This window comes from Leiobunum rupestre, chromosome 8 (assembly GCF_980474605.1).
Source record: "Leiobunum rupestre chromosome 8, qqLeiRupe1.1.hap1, whole genome shotgun sequence".
Taxonomy (NCBI): Eukaryota; Metazoa; Arthropoda; class Arachnida; order Opiliones; family Sclerosomatidae; genus Leiobunum; species Leiobunum rupestre.
Genome location: NC_143391.1, coordinates 8,876,853 through 8,896,605, shown reverse-complemented (window position 1 = coordinate 8,896,605; position 19,753 = coordinate 8,876,853). Strand labels below are relative to the sequence as shown.

Here is a 19,753-nt window from a genome sequence, read left to right as displayed (position 1 = left end):
GCGGAGTTCCCAGCGATCCTATAATTCCTGTAGTTTCCTATAATTTTGAAATTGTCCTATCAAATCCTATAATAATATTTTTATCCTATAATTCCTATAATTATATTTTTAAAACCTAACTGATCAAATTTCTAAACGATTTACGCACCAACAAGAAATTTATTTAATTTGTCATTTTTCTTGAAAGCAATGATCCCTGCATAAATTATAATCATTGAATGAGCAGATTTGAAGAAAAAAAGAATTTTATTTTCTGATCTGGCTGACATTGTTATGACTCCTTTTAAATACACTCTATAAAACTTGCGTATTTTAATATTTTAATCCTACTTAACTCCTTATAATTGGTAATTTAGTCCTATAATTATCTTATTATTGTGTTAAATTCCAAATTTAAAAATAAATTATAATAATAATCAGCTAGGCTAATACCCACAGCACCACCTTAGGCCTAAGTCATCAAGCGACTTTTGAAGCCATTAATTCAGGTGGCCGGGTTACAATGCGTAGGAGGGTGGTTATATTGTGAACTTCTTCGAAATTTGTTCTTCAAAGTAATATTAAGCAAAAAGCGAACATTTATCTAAATATTCTAATTGCGGCAATCTGTTTTAGTAATAAGTATTTATTTCTGAGGTGAAACTAGTTATTTTTCGGGGAAGGTAAAGCACGCATCGCTCATGAGTCATTTCAGGAAAACCCGGTCCATACCTCCCATTCCTGTAACTATGTTTGCGATCATGGGGGATTCAACAACATTTCATACATAGACCCCAAATAAAATGCAAAATTATATTTAAGCAGTGTTCTGCGGTGGTAAATGTCAGGTGTCAAATAATATGGCAAAAAGTGGTAAATACCGACATGGCGAATAATACTTTTACTGGCTAAAATATTCCAATTAGTGGCAAGTAATAAATTTTAATAAAAATAAAAACATACCAAAGAAAAAACCTATTTGTGCTATTTTAGACTAATATACTGGATTAGTTGCCAGGTTTTGGGCTAGAAACTCAATTATAGCCCAATCTAGTTATTTCTTTAGGCTTTTTTTCAACGATTTTCCTGAGTTTGAATTCGTCTGCTATATATCTTTAAGGTGTTTTTAATGGTTCTTTTGTGAAAAACTGAAACATTATCTCACATGTAAGTAATGCTACATATCTGAAAGATATTATTTACATCATTTAAATGCATTTACTGATTATTAGTCACTATTGGCCATTTTTTGCCATATTTACCACTTTTTGCCACTGACAAGGACTTTGTTCTAAAAAAGTGACATTTAGGTAACACTGTATTTAAGCCACTAAATCCTGTGTACTACACGTTTTTACACATAATCCGTGGGGGATTTGTGTGTATTAGTTTCACGTACTGTCCGCCGACGCCGCCGGTGTTAGCACGATTTATCGCGGTACGTTAGAGATACTAAGACACATGATACGTCAATCGATTGGAAATATCACGCCCTCACCGGCATTGTTAACATTTGTGAGATCGCGGCCCCGGAAGTGGAGCATTTGCCCATTTTAGTGATTTTGGGCGATTTTCAATTTAAATATACATAATTTTTTTACATTAAGACCGACTTGGTTGAATATTATAATTATTTGTAGTTAGTACTGATAATTTCTGAACTACGGTTTCGGTTGCTTTAAGAAAATTTTAATTTTAAGTGAGATTTCTGGCCAATTCGCGGGACCCCCACAACCGGCGTACGCACTATTGTCATATTTGAATTCCATGCCAATTGATATAGGCCCCATCTAACTCGTTCGCGATTCGCTACCTTATTTCCAAAACCACGTAACCCGAAAAATTCGTTTTGTCTAAAAATTAATTTAAATTAACGTGTTCGGGTTTTGCTACCTTATTTCCAAAACCAAGTAACTCGCAAAATTCCAGAATCGGGTAACTCGAAAAATTCTTTTTCTATAAAGTTAATGTACGAGATGATTGGAAATTTGATCCAATTTAAATTTAATATTTAAAATATAGTTAGTACATTGTGTGTACTTAGATGTCCGTTACACCTGTTTTTCAACGGTTTAATATCTCTGCAAGGGTTTATTTTTGAGGTGTAACAAAGTAAAAGAAATGTTCATACAACATATAAATGCCTTTGTCAGTAGTGGTAGAGTGTGTAAATATATAGGTGGTTAGCTGTTAATAATCAATAGCGTGCAGGGTGACCAGACTTCCTATATTTCCTATATTTTTAATGCCTTCCTATAAATTCCTTCATTTTCACCTATTTTCCTATAGTTTCACGGTCTTTTGAAAACGAAAGAACTTTTTTGTACGTGTAATAGAACATCTAGTGAAAACACTACCACTTTCGAACCAAATCTTGAAATGTACGTGCTTTGCAAAGAACCAATAATGCAATAAAGCAGTGTGATTCGAATCAAAGTATACCGATGTGCAATAATTACCTTATTATTTTTTTCTAGATTATTTTCCTATTTATAGTGTCCTATATTTTCCCAAAAATGGCCTATTCAGTGTCCTATATTTTACTATAATTGGCATATTTAATGTCTTATATTTTCCTATAATTGGCCTATTTAGTGTCTTATATTTTCCTATAATTGGCCCATTTAGTTTCTTATATTTTCCTATAATTGGCCCATTTAGTTTCTTATATTTTCCTATAATTGGCCCATTTAGTTCTTATATTTTCCTATAATTGGCCTATTTAGTGTCCTATATTTTCCTATAATTGGCCTATTTAGTTTCTTATATTTTCCTATAATTCGCCTCTAAAATGCCTATATTTTACTATAATTCGCCTCTAAAATGCCTATATTTTACTATAATTCGCCTCTAAAATGCCTATATTTTCCTATAATTCGCCTCTAAAATGCCTATATTTTCCTATAATTCGCCTCTAAAATGCCTATATTTTCCTATAATTCGCCTCTAAAATGCCTATATTTTCCTATAATTCGCCTCTAAAATGCCTATTTTCCTATAATTCGCCTCTAAAATTCCTATATTTTACTATAATTCGCCTCTAAAATTCCCATATTTTACTATAATTCGCCTCTAAAATTCCCATATTTTACTATAATTCGCCTCTAATATTCCCATATTTTACTATAATTCGCCTCTAAAATTCCCATATTTTACTATAATTCGCCTCTAAAATTCCCATATTTTACTATAATTCGCCTCTAAAATTCCCATATTTTACTATAATTCGCCTTTAAAATTCCTATATTTTACTATAATTCGCCTTTAAAATTCCTATATTTTACTATAATTCGTCTCTAAAATTCCCATATTTTACTATAATTCGCCTCTAAAATTCCCATATTTTACTATAATTCGCCTTTAAAATTCCCATATTTTACTATAATTCGCCTTTAAAATTCCTATATTTTACTATAATTCGCCTCTACAATTCCTATATTTTCCTATAATTCGCCTCTATACAAATCCAATATATTTCCCTATAATTCGCCTCTACAATACCTATATTTACATATAAAACTTTCAAAGCCTTACCCTGGTCACCCTGACAGTGTCCTGACATAGAACTCGTTATTAAAAAGGTTACTATCAAGTATGACAATACGATAGACGTCGCGTTTGATAAGTAAGGTTAGAAAATGCGACGATTGTTCGTCTTCGTTGTGTCGATCGGCTTGGGTGTCTTTCGGCGCGCTTCCTTAATTATTTGATCGGATAAAGGCAGAGGGGGGGGGGTGGGAAGGGTGCAGTAAGCGTCGCGGGGGGGGGGGGTCCAGAGGGAGAGATGGAAATTACATCGCTTATCGAATGGCGAATCATTAAGCAGACGGAGGCAGAAGGGAGTCCGTCACCCGTGCAATTCAGGCCGACCCTTATTATGTCTCGAATAGAAGAGAGATCAAGATAGAGAAATATAAAGGAAAAAGCAACTCCCCTATTATCATTGGCCTCGCGGCTTCTCAAATGACATCTCTCTCACACGTTCTCTCCGAGAAAAAAAATTGCCAAAATATATCCTTGAAAAAGTTCACTGTTTGTTTTATTGGTAAAGGCGTTACTTTGGATATCATGAGTTACTCGTTTCCCCGATTATTATTATTATTATTATTCTTGTAATAATAGTTTGAATTTTATACCGTACTAAATAAAGAACGATTTCGATTTATATCGCATTGAGAGGTCAGTGCCTTCCCGCGGTATTTCCCACTTTTAGGTATAAAACGCTACTGCTTCTATTAATACGGAATTTGGTTTAATATTTAATACTTAAGCTCTTTTAAGTTTAACGCATCCGATTACCTCTTTGGTGTTTTTAATGAAACGAATGCGAAACTTTATTATTAACGGCGCCCTTGCCAAAAATTAATCTTAAGAGCCAGCAATTACAAATCCATCCTCCCACCGCCGAATTTGGTTTAAAATGAAATGCGGGGGATTTTTTATTTTCATCGACGAAGGGTTTTTTTTTTTGTCGCACTTCTCTTTTGACTCTTATATGCTAACGCGTCCGTAAGTCTGAAATCTCTCTCTTTGTAAAATGATGGGGGAGGGAGGCTCGTGTAAGGTACGATCCTTCGTATAATACCATTCTATTTCTCTCTCAATCTGAAATCGTTTTAGGGGGCCCACTACGCCACGAATGGGGTTTCCGCCAAGCGAGGGTCTAGTCCCCCCTCGCTGGCTCCGTCGTGCTGTCGCGTTTACGACGGGCGCACGCTGCAATCTATTGCCATTGGTACCGCGGGGGGCTGATTTTGTAGAAAAGGGGGAATGGGGGTTTCCAGGCGCAAAATGTGATTATAAAAGTTTGCTTTGCCTGACGGTATCGCCGCCAGAGTAAAAGAGGGAGTACTTTTTTACGCCTCACTCCCTTCTGTCGAGTTCGCGATAACCTGAGAGTTAAATGAAGGTCACGATAGTCGCGCAAACCGTACCTCCTCCTTCGCCTTTAAGCGCGCTCTGAGGTAAGACTATTCTCGAGGGGGAAACCAGATTTAAAAGGCGTTATCCGAAGCCTTACAACTTCTGCTCCTCTTTTTTTTTGCCAGCGTAGGGAACAATTTTTTTAAACGAAACTTGGTAAGGTCTTTTCGTATCTCCGACGCTCCCCATCTTGGCGGTTCTGTCAGGAAGCCAAAAGCTTCGTACTAATCGATAATATATATTTCTCCCTCCGCGCATCGATTCTTAAAAAAAAACATAATAAGTTATTTCCTGCCGTAATATTAACTCTATTAGTCATTCTCACTCGGACTAAAAATTTTGATATACCTTTTAACTAGGGCTGCGCGATTAGTGTTTTTAGGCAATCGAGTCGGTTATCGAGTATTAATCGTTTTCATTGAATTTCCAAGTCGAGTAATATTGAAGTCGAGTCGAGTAATTGATTAAGGGGAAACTTTCTCTTATTCGAGTCGAGTAACTAAAAGAAATCTCGAGTAATATTTTTAACGAGTCGGGTTATCGAGTACTTGGTTTTATTCAAGTAATTATGAAATTAAATTTAAAAGGAGTATAAAGTAACTTTCAATGCTGAAGAATATTCCTTTAATTTTAAATGAACCACAGTTTCCAAAACTTTATAAGTCCCGTTTATTGCCCCACCAAAAAGTGGTAAAAACCCCTCTTTGAACTTTGAATCAACGAGGATAGAAAAAATAAATACTCGACGAGTTTAGAAGCAGCTTATTCGAGTAATCGGGTACCCGAATATGCAATTTTTTTGGTAATCGACGAGTATTCTCCAATTACTTATTCGAGGTTGAGTTCGAGTACTCGACCTCAAAAAAGACCGAGTACTCGGACAGCCCTACTTTTAAGCTTTTCACTCTGAACGATTACAAAGTGACATTCTCAACAACGTAATTTAGCCTAACAAAAATCAAACTGGTAAATAAGCCTATCAGATCCAAACATGTACGGGTAGTGTCACGCGCCAAAACGTTAGTTTGAAACCGATCCCTTTAAATGAAAATCAAATTAACTAGTTCGATAAGCCCTTCAATAAAACATCTTCAAGGAAATCGCCAAGAAGAATGTTTCCGAGAACAAGGACCTGTAAGTTACTGTTTATTTGGTGCATGTGAAAATAATGGAAACTTTTCACCTGTACGGTATGCAATAAGTGTTTTCTTTTAACCAGGTAGCTTTTTATTAACATATTTAGGCTTAGCAAAAACACGACGTTCTGTTTACAGGTGAAACGTTTCCATTAATTCAACAAGCACCAAATAAACAGTAACTTGCAAGTCCTGGCTCGCGTATATATTACTTCTTGGCAATTTCCTTGAAGATGTTTTATCATAAGTCTATAAAATTGTTCCATAAGTTTGTCACTTTGGGGCATATTTTACTAGGAGCTAGTAACGGAGTGACGTCATCACAAGAAGAAAATCTCCCCCTAGAGAGGCGCTGTCAAAGGCTCCGTGTGACGCGTTAGCAAGCGGACACGAAACGCCGACGAAGCCCGTAATGCGGTCTTGCGAATAGCTCTCAGTAAAACTTTTGCATGTGAAGAATAGGAAGTGTCACACTTATGTATCAATATTATACACTTATGGTTTTATTGTAACGCCTATTACGAGCCACGATCGTACGATTGGTTACGCGGGTAACTAGACTCGTGATGTTAAATAAAACCGTCCTGTCGAGTGAGACGAAATTATCAGGGCCCCCAGAGGTCCTATAATTCCTATAAAATCCTATATTTTCAAAAATGTTCTATAACATCCTATATGTTTAGCAAAATCCCGCAAAATTCCTATAAAATCCTATAATTTTGATATTTCGCCCATTTCAAATCCCGCCGCTCAGTTAAATTGCTAGATTTAGCTATAGGACAAATTCCTATACCGAGTCATTCTAGTCTATACTTTTGTTATTTTTAACACGGTTAGCTGTTAGTATATTTTTGTGATAAAAACGGTTAAATAGTTTCTATTTTTTAAGTGAAAATCGAAGATTTATTTATCTAAAATAATAGATTTTGTTTTTAAATGCATAAAGTTAGTAAATTAAATAGCATAGATAGTCCTATAAAATCCTAGAAGTTTCTAAAAATAGTCCTATAAAGTCCTATATTTATAAAAATATAATCCTATTATTCCTATAAAAAAAATTGAAGATTTGAGTGGGGCCCCTGAATTAAGTCCGTGGCTATCTTGTTTCGTCGACTGGTTCTTCGTTTGGGCGTGATGCTGTAATTCGTCAGTTTCCCCGGCCTATACATTTTCCTGTTCCTATTTGAACGATGATTTCATTTTGGATTTTCTCTCTATTTTATTATTGAGATCGACGAATGCGCCTTTCTTTTTTGCCCGATACCTTCCCCCGTTTCCGGCCCCCTCTATGAAGTAATCTCAGGCTTGAGGAGAAAAAGACCCCCCTCTATCCTTTGAATCTTAAGCCCGAGCCGGTATACGGTTATACGCGCCTCTCTCAGCCTTTTTATGGATGATACTTCTAGCCTTGGCAGTTTCGCGAACTTAACGAGTGGCTACGTCACTTTTGGCGATCAAATTGGGCTTAACTCTCGGAGCCCCCCTCCCCCCTCCACTCGCTCTTGAGCGCGTTTTTAGCCGCTGGATGGCGACCTTTCGTTGCTATTAGCCTTGGCGTCCACTTCACTACAAATAATAAAATATTACCGAAGGCCACTTCTCGTTAAATTTCAATAGCCAAGCGATTTTTTTCATAGCAAAAACTGTCTATAGGCGCCATTTTTGTTACGTATTTATAGAGTGGTTTCTACTAGTAACCGAAACCACTTATACAATACTTATGTAATGTTATATTCACACATAAATGCGCGAAATTTAACCCACGAAAAGGAAATCTTTGATCAAAAATATTCCACGACTATGAAAATGTACAAAAATAGTGTCTGTAGCAAAACATATTAAAAACAATCTAAATTACTAATTAAATGTAATAATAATGATGATTAATTTAAATTACCAATGCGCGGATATCAAATTTGCCAGGATAAGAACGTTTAAAAATGTAATTTAAATTCAAATTATATGACTATGAAGCACTGTCGGTCTTGGAACATCCTTCTAGTAAATCCATAATGCTGTATTGATCAATTCCTAATTCAACATTGAAACCGTTACTTTATCCTATATAAATGTGGCGTGTAGGACTTGCCACCACCCTCCTACGCATTGTAGCCCGGCCACCTGAATTAATGGCATTAAAAGTCGCTTGATGACTTAGGCCTAAGGTGGTGCCTTGGGTATTAGCCTAGCTGATTATTATTATTATTAAATAGCACGTGTCCCCTAGAAAAATATCAATGTATTAATCCAAATCAATAAAAAAACGTATCCACATAACGTACTTTTGACTGCTTGACTTAATATATTATTTACTTTGGTGTACCTTGCTTTATTATATTAGTATCACTTCCTCCATTTGAAGTTGAAAATCTTTGCTGTAGCAGAAACAGTATTATGGCACGTAATCCAGTAGAAATATTGATTGGATTATACTAACTAGGGTTAATTTCCCGTAGTACTGTAGTCTACATGCTATTGTACGGTGTCGTGGCTTATTCAGCTGTACCCAAGTATTTCACTTTATTCCCTCCGTGTAGTGGCCTTCTATGGTTCGCAACAATAGAACGTACTCAATTTGTTCTCAGCTTACACCATTTTAGTTTCGCTATCGGCTCGCGTGAGATTAATCAAGTCATTGTAAGTCCAAGTATGGATAAGTGTGTGGTAAAACCACAAAGAAATTAAGAACAAACTAATCTGATTGGAAATTCAACTTCGATTTACGTTTTATATAAATTTAATTTATATCTATGTAAACCACGTGTTCCAATCTCAAACGCCACTGTGGCCCGTGTGGATCCTTAAGCCCCATTTTCATGCTCGCTGGTAGCGGGTAAAAATCGACAAAATCCGCTTCCGCTACACACTTTTTCACTTTCCGCGTCGATCTGTTTCAAACAGATATCTTAGCTTTATTTTCACGCTTGCGAGTGGCGGATGCGAATTTCGACAATTTTTATCCGCTACCAGTGAGCATGAAAATGGGCCTTTAAGCTAATTTGAAAGTAGTCATAGTCTCGTAGGTCCTAGGAAATAAATTAAATTTTTAAGGGTGTCCCCTTTGAAATTAGTCGGGCCCCCGCAACTGAAAAATGCTGGCTACGGGCCTGGGCTCAACCCAGTCATTCTCCCGACAGTAGAAATAGATTCTTGATGATAGCGTTTTGTAAAACCGTGAGAAATCCCCGACTATCATACAGGAATATTTCTCGCTCCGACTGTCCAAGCTATGTCGAGCCAGCCCGGCCGTCAACGAAGTAAAACTGACAGGAGACTGGAGATGCGGTTGCTATGACAACCGACCAACATCCCCGTCCCTCTCTCTATCGATACGATACCATTTCTATTTCCTCCTCGCGCCACTATCGATACGAAGGACTAGGATGAATGCGTCGCAGAAACGCACTCCATAATCCCCCATTTAAGGCAGCTTACTGAAGATGGATAAAAAAACGTTCTATTTATTATCAAATGGAGGGTTTTGTTTTTATAAATTATTTTATACATGTTGACACCGAAGATTTTTTATTTTAAAAACGAACTTACCTTAGAATTACAGCTTATTTTAGTTTTCCGAGGTGCAAAACCCAGGTAGAAAATAGTGGATAGCATATTTTTTATTGAAAGAATCGTGAGACTGATTCAGAATATAAACTATTTTTGTTATAATATGCCAAATTTAAGTATAATGTTACTATTCTATTCTTCAGTTTCCTCTTTCCATAAAAAGTTAATAGTAAGGGTAGGGAGCTGTTGGCTCGCGTGGCTTGAAGGGTTTGCCACCACCCTCCTACACATTGTAACCCTGCCACCTGAATTAATGGCTTTAAAATTTGCTCGATGACTTAGTCCTAAGGTGGTGGCTTGTGTACTAGCATAGCTGATTTTTATTATAATTATTATAAAATGTTCGAAAATTTCGATAAAACTAGTTATTTTCAACTTTTTGTTCTTTTTATACTTTTATTATCCACAATAGTCCTTTAAATAAAAGATCATTCAAAGCCGATTATAGAGTTTGTGCAGCTGTGACTGGTTTGTCTATGGTTTCTCTTTATACTGGCAAAGTTGAGAATTGTCTATGCATGGATCTGGCAACATTTTTCAACAGGGGGGGGGGGAAGACAGTCCGATAGGGGTTTATTTAACCGCCTATTGGTCCTTATAGTTGATTTTATAAAATGTTTTTACGCTTGCCCAACTTGTTAAAATGTTGCCCTGGAATTGTTCAGCCACCCAACTTGTTAAAATGTTGCCCTGGAATAGTTCAGCCAATGCCTAAGAATGAGTTCATAAACTCTTTAGTGGGAGAGAAAACGGATCCACAGCTGAAGCGGGGAGGCGACATTTCAACAAAATGGCCAAGGTTATGTTATATAAAAAGAACTATTGGATACGTTTTTCCATATTTTCTATGACATGGACCTTTAGGAAAAAAAGGGGTAGCCTTGTGGTATTTATTTATATTTGTAAGCTATAAAGAAAAGTACATTTCCATCCTAAGGTGTGAATAAAAACTATAATAATGATGTAATATTAATTGTCTTCCACTTGGTTTTTCTTTGCTACAAACTGTTGTAAGTGTGTTATTCTCGAATAAAAGCGCAATTTGCGCAAATACAAATCAGTCTTCGCTTTCATCATCCGCCTCCGAAAAAATATCTCTAAAAAGCACGTCGTTTTAACATATTCATATCGCTTCAAAGGCATCTAGTTAAACTAGTTTCGGAAGGAATACTTTTCTTAAATCTCGATATTTTTTGCGTATAAATCGTGACGAACGCTGAGAAATATCTGTGGGTGTTTCCAGAAAAACTCATCCCCAAAAAAATAAAGAAATTCGTCCTTGATGAAAGCCTAGGTTGGAAAGATCAAAAGGGAATATGACCGAGTTTTCAACGCCTTTTTTACTCGCCATGTTTTTCCCAATGCTAATTCGCTTTCCGCCGGATCGTATTTTTCCGTAATTACCGTAATGTATCTTATCCAACTATAAAATTATCCTCGAAATCTTGCCTAGTTTTAAAGCAGACCGATAGTTATTTTAAACACCGGTATCGCGAAATTCTGTATTATAGTAATCGCGTTCTCTGGAAGTTTTCTTGAAAAAAAATTCCAAAATGTACCAGTTAAGTTTTTCGCCGATTTTTCATTGGAAAAAAATTGCTAGCCGAATAAAAGAATGAAATAAGATGAACAGTTTGAATTTCTGTCTTTCGATATATTTATTTCTTCTTTCAAGAGTCCGTTCGGTGGGAGGGCGAAAGAATCCTAGAAATCTTGGTGGTATAGTATAGTAGAGTTGTATTCTCTCCTCCCCGGCACAGCGCGCTAAAGTGGATCGCGCGTAGCTGTTTCTCTGGATTATTGGCTTTCATCCAAGTTCACTTTTCTCGGTGTATCTACGCCGACTTTTCGTACATTTTAGCCATTTTCCTGATTACTAGTTTTAACAACGTATCAATTTCACGGCGAATTAACTCGCTAAACTCGAGACTGTACAGCTACGTCGGGTCGCTCTTAGATACGTGCGTGTAGCAACTACTATTATAAATCGCGCTACCACCCTTTATTCATTTTAAAATGCGTTTAAAACTGCTTTTAAACTCATTTACCCAATGTGGTTTTTCACTCGTTTTTTCACTTTTAAAATTTACCAATTCCTTAGGCGTTATTAGGCCCCACTTGAAATTTTATTTTTAACCAAGTATATTCAGTTTCTTTCGATGATTTTAGAGCTGATTGTTTTAACAAGGCCCACCCGCCACCTATCGGATTTTGTCTGCTATTTTCAGATATTTTAGGACAAGAAAATATTTATCCTACTAGTAACCCGGCCACCTGGATTAATGGCTTTAAAAGTCGCTTGATGACTTAGGCCTAAGGTGGTGCTTTGGGTATTAGCCTAGCTGATTATTATTATTATTATTATTATTATTATTATTATTATTATTATTATTATTATTATTATTATTATTATTATTATTATTATTATTATTATTATTATTAAAATTTACAAAATAAATGTAGTAACTATTAAATACGTAATTTTACAAAAATAAAATAATTTTTATTACTATAGAGACCAGCTAATTAGTCATATTTTAAACAGTCAAGTGGGCTAGACTAAAATTACAGAGTGGGTTAAAATGTACAGTCAAAGCATGTTCTTAGCTATATTTTAATTTAATTAACCTTTGCTATTGATATTAGTGGAATTCTTCAACGACGCATTTTCCCCAGCTGATCTTCATCACATACATATATACATCTGTATGAAATTTATCGCAATTTGATAGCGCTGGCGGTTCTACTATCTGATCCGTTATTAGCTTTAATTAACGATAGCTACGCCGCAAAATTTTCGTTTAGAAAACTAAAACATTTGAGAGAGTTGGCCGTTTTCGGTCTATCGAAATCTGGCAGCCTTGCCTGCCTTCCGGCCTGTATCTCCAAATTCTCCATACCGAAAATGGCCGACGAGGAGAAGAAATTAACGTGAATTTGTCCACATTTTGATTTTTTGATTGGTTTAAAGCTGAAACGTTGTAAATCGTTTTTCTCGGAGAGATTCAAATGATCGTATAGGCAGACGTAGTTATAATAATAACGTTTAAGCGCGTACGGGTTCGAATTCTAGCCGTAGCCTTGGCCGTGGTAATAGTAATATCCCTAAATTCGTGTCAAAGTATAATAAGTGTCACGTTATGATATAGTATGGGAGTTTCGAGCTGGCAGTGTTACAGGCAGGCGCTGGGGAGGGTGGCGATGAAATAGGAGTGGTGGGTGGAGCCCGCAATCGGCTCCGGCAGACTGCTTGGCTCCGGCAGCCGAGAAAGAGTACAGGCGCACCGTCGCTGCGCCAATATACGTAATCATTTGGGAGCGTGAGTAGGTGAACCGGGGGGAAGGCTTGTCTCCCTCCTCATCTCTCTCTCTCTCTGGCTTCGGCTTCGCTGCCGTGTGGCCTGTGAAATTCGATATTAGCCGTGTATTTCGCCTTTGAAAATAAAGGTTTACTTGTTGCCCCGGCGTTCCTGGGAAAAGGCCCTCATGGACGCCCAAGATTGCTCTACCTTTCAAGCAGGCAAGCCATTTTTCTCTTTTGTTTTCATACGCGTTATAACGCAAATATAGGAAACAAAGCCTTTTTGATTTCATTGCCGAGCTAGTGTTTATATTGCTCTGTCATTTTAATCCCGCCACTATATACATTTCGCGCTTCGTATACCTTACTTTTCAAGTTTTTTTCGTAGTAGATTCAATGGCAGGAAATATAAATAATAAATTATTTAAATAAGTCGTTCATAATAATCAGCAAGGCTAATACCCAAGGCACCACCTTAGGCCTAAGTCATCGAGCGACTTTTGAAGCCATTAATTCAGGTGGCCGGGTTACAACGCGTAGGAGGGTGGTGGCAAGTCCCGCGTGCCAACAGCTCCCTACACTAACTAACTATTTAACGCAGTCTTGGTCGCGCGATTCTAGGCACCGCCTCTGGCGGCGTCGGTAACGTCACTTCCGTTGATTTATAACGGCGACAGAATCGATTGGTTACGAACGTGTCAGTGCCCGTAGTTTGGGCAAACCAAAATAGCTTTATTTACGCTCAAAATCTTTATTACCTGAACGGATTGACGTTCCCTCTAGAGTCTAAGGAAATAGGCCTCGATCAATGCCAATATACGATTGATCGAATGGAAATAAATTAAAAATAAACAGCCAGCCGGTTTTGGCAACGCAATAACTTTTGATCTGAAAAGGAAAAACACATTTAACAATCAAATACGTCTCAACGCTCCGAAACGGTTTTGCTTTTCAGTGTCAATCTGAATAGGCGATACTATAAAATAAAGTGGCCTTCTTGTTTTAATGGGAAAGGCTACCGTCGACTATGCTTCCATTAGCCTTCCCACCAAAGAGCCTTTGAATATATCATTCCAAGCCTTTTATTATTTTAGCCGACTTAATGCTTTCGCCTATTATTCCTATAAAATCCTATATTTTCTTTTATTTTTAGCAAAATCTTCAAAAAGTTCTATAAAATCGTATAATTTTGATATTTCGCCCATTTCAAACTTCGCTACTCAGTTAAATTGCTAGATTTAGCTATATGATAAATTCCCATACAAAGTAATTCTAGTCTATACTTTTGTGATAAAATGGTTAAATAGATTCAATTTTTAAGTGAAAATCAAAGATTTATTTCACTAAATATAAATTTGGTTTTTAAATGCATAAAGTTAGTAAATAAAATGGCATATATAAATAACCCTATAAATTTCTATATTCTGAAAATATAATAAATAATAAATAATAATAATCAGCTACTCTAATACCCTAGTCACCACCTTAGGCCTAAGTCATCTAGCGACTTTTAAAGCCATTAATTCAGGTGACCGGGTTACAATGCGTAGGAGGGTGGTGGCAAGCCCTTCATGCCACGCGAGCCAACGGCTCCCTACACTATTACCGTTATAATCCTATAAAATCCTATATTCTGAAAATAATCCTACAAAATCCTATATTTTAGAAACAATCCTATAAAATCCTATATTTTTAGAAATATAATCCTATAAAATCCTATAATTTTAGAAATATAATCCTATAAAATCCTATAATTTTAGAAATATAATCCTATAAAATCCTATAATTTTAGAAATATAATCCTATAAAATCCTATAATTTTAGAAATATAATCCTATAAAATCCTATAATTTTAGAAATATAATCCTATAAAATCCTATAATTTTAGAAATATAATCCTATAAAATCCTATAAAAATTTCGTAAGATTTGAGTGGGGGCCCTGCTATTGCAATAGACTTTGTTTCACGCCGCCAATCGCCATAGAACCTCACCTAGCAATGAGTGTGGGTTGTGAATTCGGAAAATTCCTCCCATGTTTCTACGGTTTAAGAGTATGTAGGGACGTTGCAGCCGCTCTGAAGTGACGAAAGCACAAAGTTGAAAAATTAATTCGAAAACGAGCGTTGGATTTTTTAAAAAAGCGGTTTTCGTTTTAAAATGATTTTAGCATCGTCTATACATTCTATATGTGTAGCTTGTCCTTCCGTGTCGTGGCGAGGAAAATGGTGAGCGGCCGGTTATGAAGCTCTCTCCTCCATTAAGGCAAATCCCCAGAACGGTTTTGCTGTCGTACATCAGCGGCAGCCTTGACATTTTCGTCGTATGAGCTTTCTTTTTCTGGCTCAAAGTAAATATCGTTGCGTTGGGCTTCGCGTGTTGCCCCCCCCCCCCTCCGTGTGTAGTGTATCGCGTGGCCAACACTCCGTATATCATTAGCGTGTGCCTACGCGCTTACGTTTTAGCTTCACATCGAAAATTTATATTTCGATGTGAAGCTATATGTCGTGATGTTCTAGTTGGCGTTGTCCACACTTCGTTATTGGCGCCGCGAAGTAATAACAATAATCAGCTAGGCTAATACCCAAGGCATCGCCTTAGGCCTAAGTCATCAAGCGACTTTTAAAGCCATAAATTCAGGTGGCCACAGGCCCGTAGCCAGAAAAATTTCGTTAAGGGGGCAGTAGCTTTTTGTAAAGGGGCACATTTGTTTCGTTACCTAATTTCGAAAATTAACATAAGTGGCACCGTTAAATGTTTTTGGTATTCAACAAAAAAAACTTGCTTTCTGAAGCAGACCATTCTACAACTTGTATTTTATTAAGAAATAGTTACCTATAAATAACGATATAAACCTTAGACAAAGACAAGTGGTCCAAAAATGGAAAATTTCAACGAATATAAGTTTACAAAACTAATAAAGATGAAGGGCCAGAGAATATTCTTTGAGGGGAATGGATTAAACTGAGGGGGCAGGTGGGGGCAAATAAAAATTTCATTTGAGGGAACAGCATTTATTTTTGAAGGGGCCTGGGTGGCCGGGTTACAATGCGTAGGAGGGCGGTAGCTAGCGCGGCTAAAGGGTTTAAATTTGGTGGATATTTGTAAGGTAAAAAAATGTTAAGATATCGAGCCATTACGGTCGAAATATTAACTTGAGCAATCGAGGGTCCAAATGATTTCGCGTTTGATATCTTTAAAACCGAAATATTTGTCGACACATTTGAATGTGAAACCTATATTATGGCTGAGCGTACTTGTTTCTTTTGTTTGCTTCTGCGTAAAAGTCAATCCCCAGAGACCAAGATCCAATTTACAATATATGAAAACGTCCGGTTGAAGCTTAAGGGGCGCTATACCGTAAGGTGAAGCGGGATCAAAATTGAGTCCTTTTCATTTGCATTCTTAAGCGAAAGTGGAGTTTCAGGGCTGCCGCAGTACCTTGAATTCCCGGAAAAGTCAGGATTTTAAAAAATCTGTCAAAAAATTAGCGAATTATAATAATAAAAAAAAAATTGTCATAACAGGGTTGCCACACCTCAGGGAAATCAGGGAATAGTCAGGGAATTTAAAAATTGGCCTAAAAAGTCAGGGAAATGTCAGGGAATTTTAAGAATTGGTAAAAAGTCAGGGAATTCAATTTTATCTTGGCACTTTTTGAAGGTAATTTAACTCTAGATCTATGACAAATTCTACGATTAGCATTTATTTCCTTGAATGTTTGGCTAATTTTTTCAACGTTGCAATAACCTTTTTACTGAAATATAAGTCCCATCTAAATTTATTAACTTCTGATAAAAGTAAAATATATAAGAAAAAATTTGGCCTTAATAAGTCAGGGAAAATCTCTTAAAATGGTCAGGGAATAGTCAGGGAATTTAAATCTGAAAATTTTGTGGCCACCCTGTATAATAACACGCTCCAAGTTATTACAAAAAAATCACGCAATGTATTTCAATGGAGGAATAAAAAATGCCAAAAAATAGGTTCTTAAAAAATTAAAATAAATAGATTATCTGAGCAAGCTAAAATAATAAATAGTAATTAAATTTAATTCAGATTTCATTTAATTCAAGATTAGCCATTAATGGTATATAAATAAATAAAATGCCAAAAATCCTATTTAAATTGAAAATAAACGATTAATTCAATTTTTATTAACCCTGATACGTAAAGTAATATCCCTTAGATTTCCCAACTGTTGTTGTGTGTAATTTGGTAGTCATGTAGAAAAAAAATATATTTTTTCTCGGTAAGACAAAATAATCCTTGGAAAAAATGTAAAAATCTGTGACAACAATGCGGCTATTAATTTTGTAGTTTTGTCTATAATACGACGTTTCCAGGCACGTCACGAGTACTTATTTTTGCTTTTGACGTTTTGTTAGTCTTGACGTATCTATTTGTGGTAGGTGCGCGGCCGGCGGGTGTAGGTGGTCATTTGGGGGTATCGAACGCTATTTATACTCTAATCCGGAGCCGAGGGAGGGACGTCGGAGATTAAAGGGAGTGAGACGCCTCAATCTTATCCGCTCGCTTGATCAAGTTTTATTTGGCTTCTTTCGGAACTCTATTAATAATCTTCGGGCCGGAGTTATTCTTCACGGATTAGCCATTTTCTTCTTTCTCCGCTCTCCTTTCTTCCCGGCTTCTGGTGACGTCCGCGGACCCGGCCACACCCTTTCTATACGTAGTACCAGAAGTAAATAAACCGGAGTTATTGAAATAGAGCTCAGAATCGGAGGGCGTTTTTCTTACGAAAATCGAGTCAAATAAAAGCTAATTTCCATCCCCGTCTTTTTACGTGATAAATTGCACTTGGGAATTATTGGTATAGCTATTTATATGTATAATAAATGGTTTCATAAAAACAAAAACGTTTTTTTTTTCGGCATAGGAGCGCGCAAAATTTCAAATTCTAGGTAAAAATGTAACTTTCATAAGGAAAACGCCTCCAACATGGGTAGTACAGCAGTCTGCTAACTTCGGCTCATTTACTTCTGGTAGTACCTTCGCGTTTGCGGCGAGGAAATAACGAAGTATTTTATCCGCGAGCCGCCGTCCGCGACTCCGGAACGCGTGGTCGCTTTCTCTATGGGGAAGGTAATGATTCGGCGGTTGTACGCGTAGTTAGGGAGGGGCGTCTTTCGCGTAGCTTTAACCTTGAAAACCTCGAAACCTACTCTGGGAGAGCCGCGTGCTCCGTGCTGGGGAAAAGGTAAAAAGGGAAGAGCCGGTTTTGGTGGCGGCAAGCAGGCTGCTGTTTCTCTGCCATTCTCTTTTCTCTCTGGCGCCGCTCTCGACACGCTCCTTTCTTGGCCGAGAGCCGAGCTTGCGCTCTCACGCCCCAAGGCCAAGGTGAAGGACGCCGCTAGGGCGCTCGCCCCCTATCCCCCCCCCCTATTCCGCTATTAGATATTCTCTTTCACGTCGGCGCGCCGAAAGGGACTGGCGGAGAGAAGGCGACCGGAGTTAGTGAGAGGGAGATAAATTGCCGCATTTTTACTACACAAATTCCTCGTTTAATTTTAGCCCTTACTATTAAGAGTTGTTTGTTTGGCGTGTTCGTGGAAAGTTGGCGCTTTGTTTGTGTTTTCCTACCTTTTGATACGCGCTTTGCCGTTGGCTTCTTTTATTGATTGGAACGCGTGTCGGTTTTTTGGCGTATTTTCAGAAAAGTCCAAGCCTATAATTAGCAAGAGTTCGGGCCAGTCGACGAATTTCTCAAGCCCTCACTCGTCCACGGCAGGAGCGAGCCATTCCGGAAGTTCTTCTTTGTCGTCCGCCGCTCCTTACATCCGGCGAACGGGTTCCTTGGACACGCTGTACCTGGCTGCCAGCGGCACTTCCAGTTGGCCCGCCGCCGTCTCGGCCTGTTCCTCGTCGGCCAGCAAGGACTCGACTCATCTCGCCGCCTTGTATGGGGGCTACTGCGGACGGCTCATGGTGGACCGAGCCACGCAGGTAAGACGTTCGATACGATCTATTTGCTAAATTACTAACGCTTACGATTCTCGATACACTCGCGATTCGTTTGCCGATGGAGGTTGCTCGAGTGCGCTGCTAAGGTTGAGCTAAAAAGATCTTGCCCCAAATTGGTCGGAATGCGTTTTGGCAAATACGGTATATCGGGATTTAACTGATAATATTCACGTTTCGCGATAAGCAACAACACAGGCTATATACAGCTGTTTAAAATTCGCATTAGGGTCAGTAGGTATATTAAGTTCTATACAGTAATTTTCATTTCCAGACATAATTATTCTTAGTCCGGATGATTCTGAATAAATTTCAAAGCCATTTTTTTAAATTATATAGTTTGGGGAATTCGGAAATAAACATAAAATTAAAAGCGTTTACACTCTTGTAGAGGATTGAATTGGGCAAAGTGTTAGCAAGAACCATTTTGTAATCTAAAGTCATTTCTTTTGTATTTTATATTTAAAGATATCATAAATAGAAGCGCTAATTTTTGTCACGGTAGTAATAGTAGTTATTAATTTTCTTACGGAATACTGGTGAGATAAATAGCTGTATTTAATAAGGACTTAATAAAATCAATATAACAATACATTACTTTATTTACAATTTAAAAACAATAAAAGTTGGACACAACGTATCGAGCCTTACTAGATTCTTTGTCAAGTAAGGCTCGATACGTTGTGTCCAACTTTTATTGTTTTTAAGTTGTAAATAAAGTAATGTATTGTTATATTGATTTTATTAAGTGCTTATTAAATACAGCTATTTATCTCACCAGTATTCCGTAAGAAAATTAATAACTACTAATATCATAAATAGGATTAGGGTGTACAAATGTGATACTACACTTCCATCGATATTAATTC

General features: G+C 37.2%; 1 protein-coding gene across 1 annotated transcript in view; it reads left to right on the top strand.

The window, feature by feature from the left end:
• The window catches only part of LOC149932332 (uncharacterized), an 81,509-nt gene that overhangs the window by 29,542 nt on the left and 32,214 nt on the right, over positions 1-19,753 (top strand). Inside the window, exon 2 of the mRNA XM_090155355.1 lies at positions 18,580-18,869. Coding sequence (XP_090011481.1) covers positions 18,580-18,869 — 290 coding nt within the window. The remainder of the gene's footprint in view (positions 1-18,579; positions 18,870-19,753) is intronic.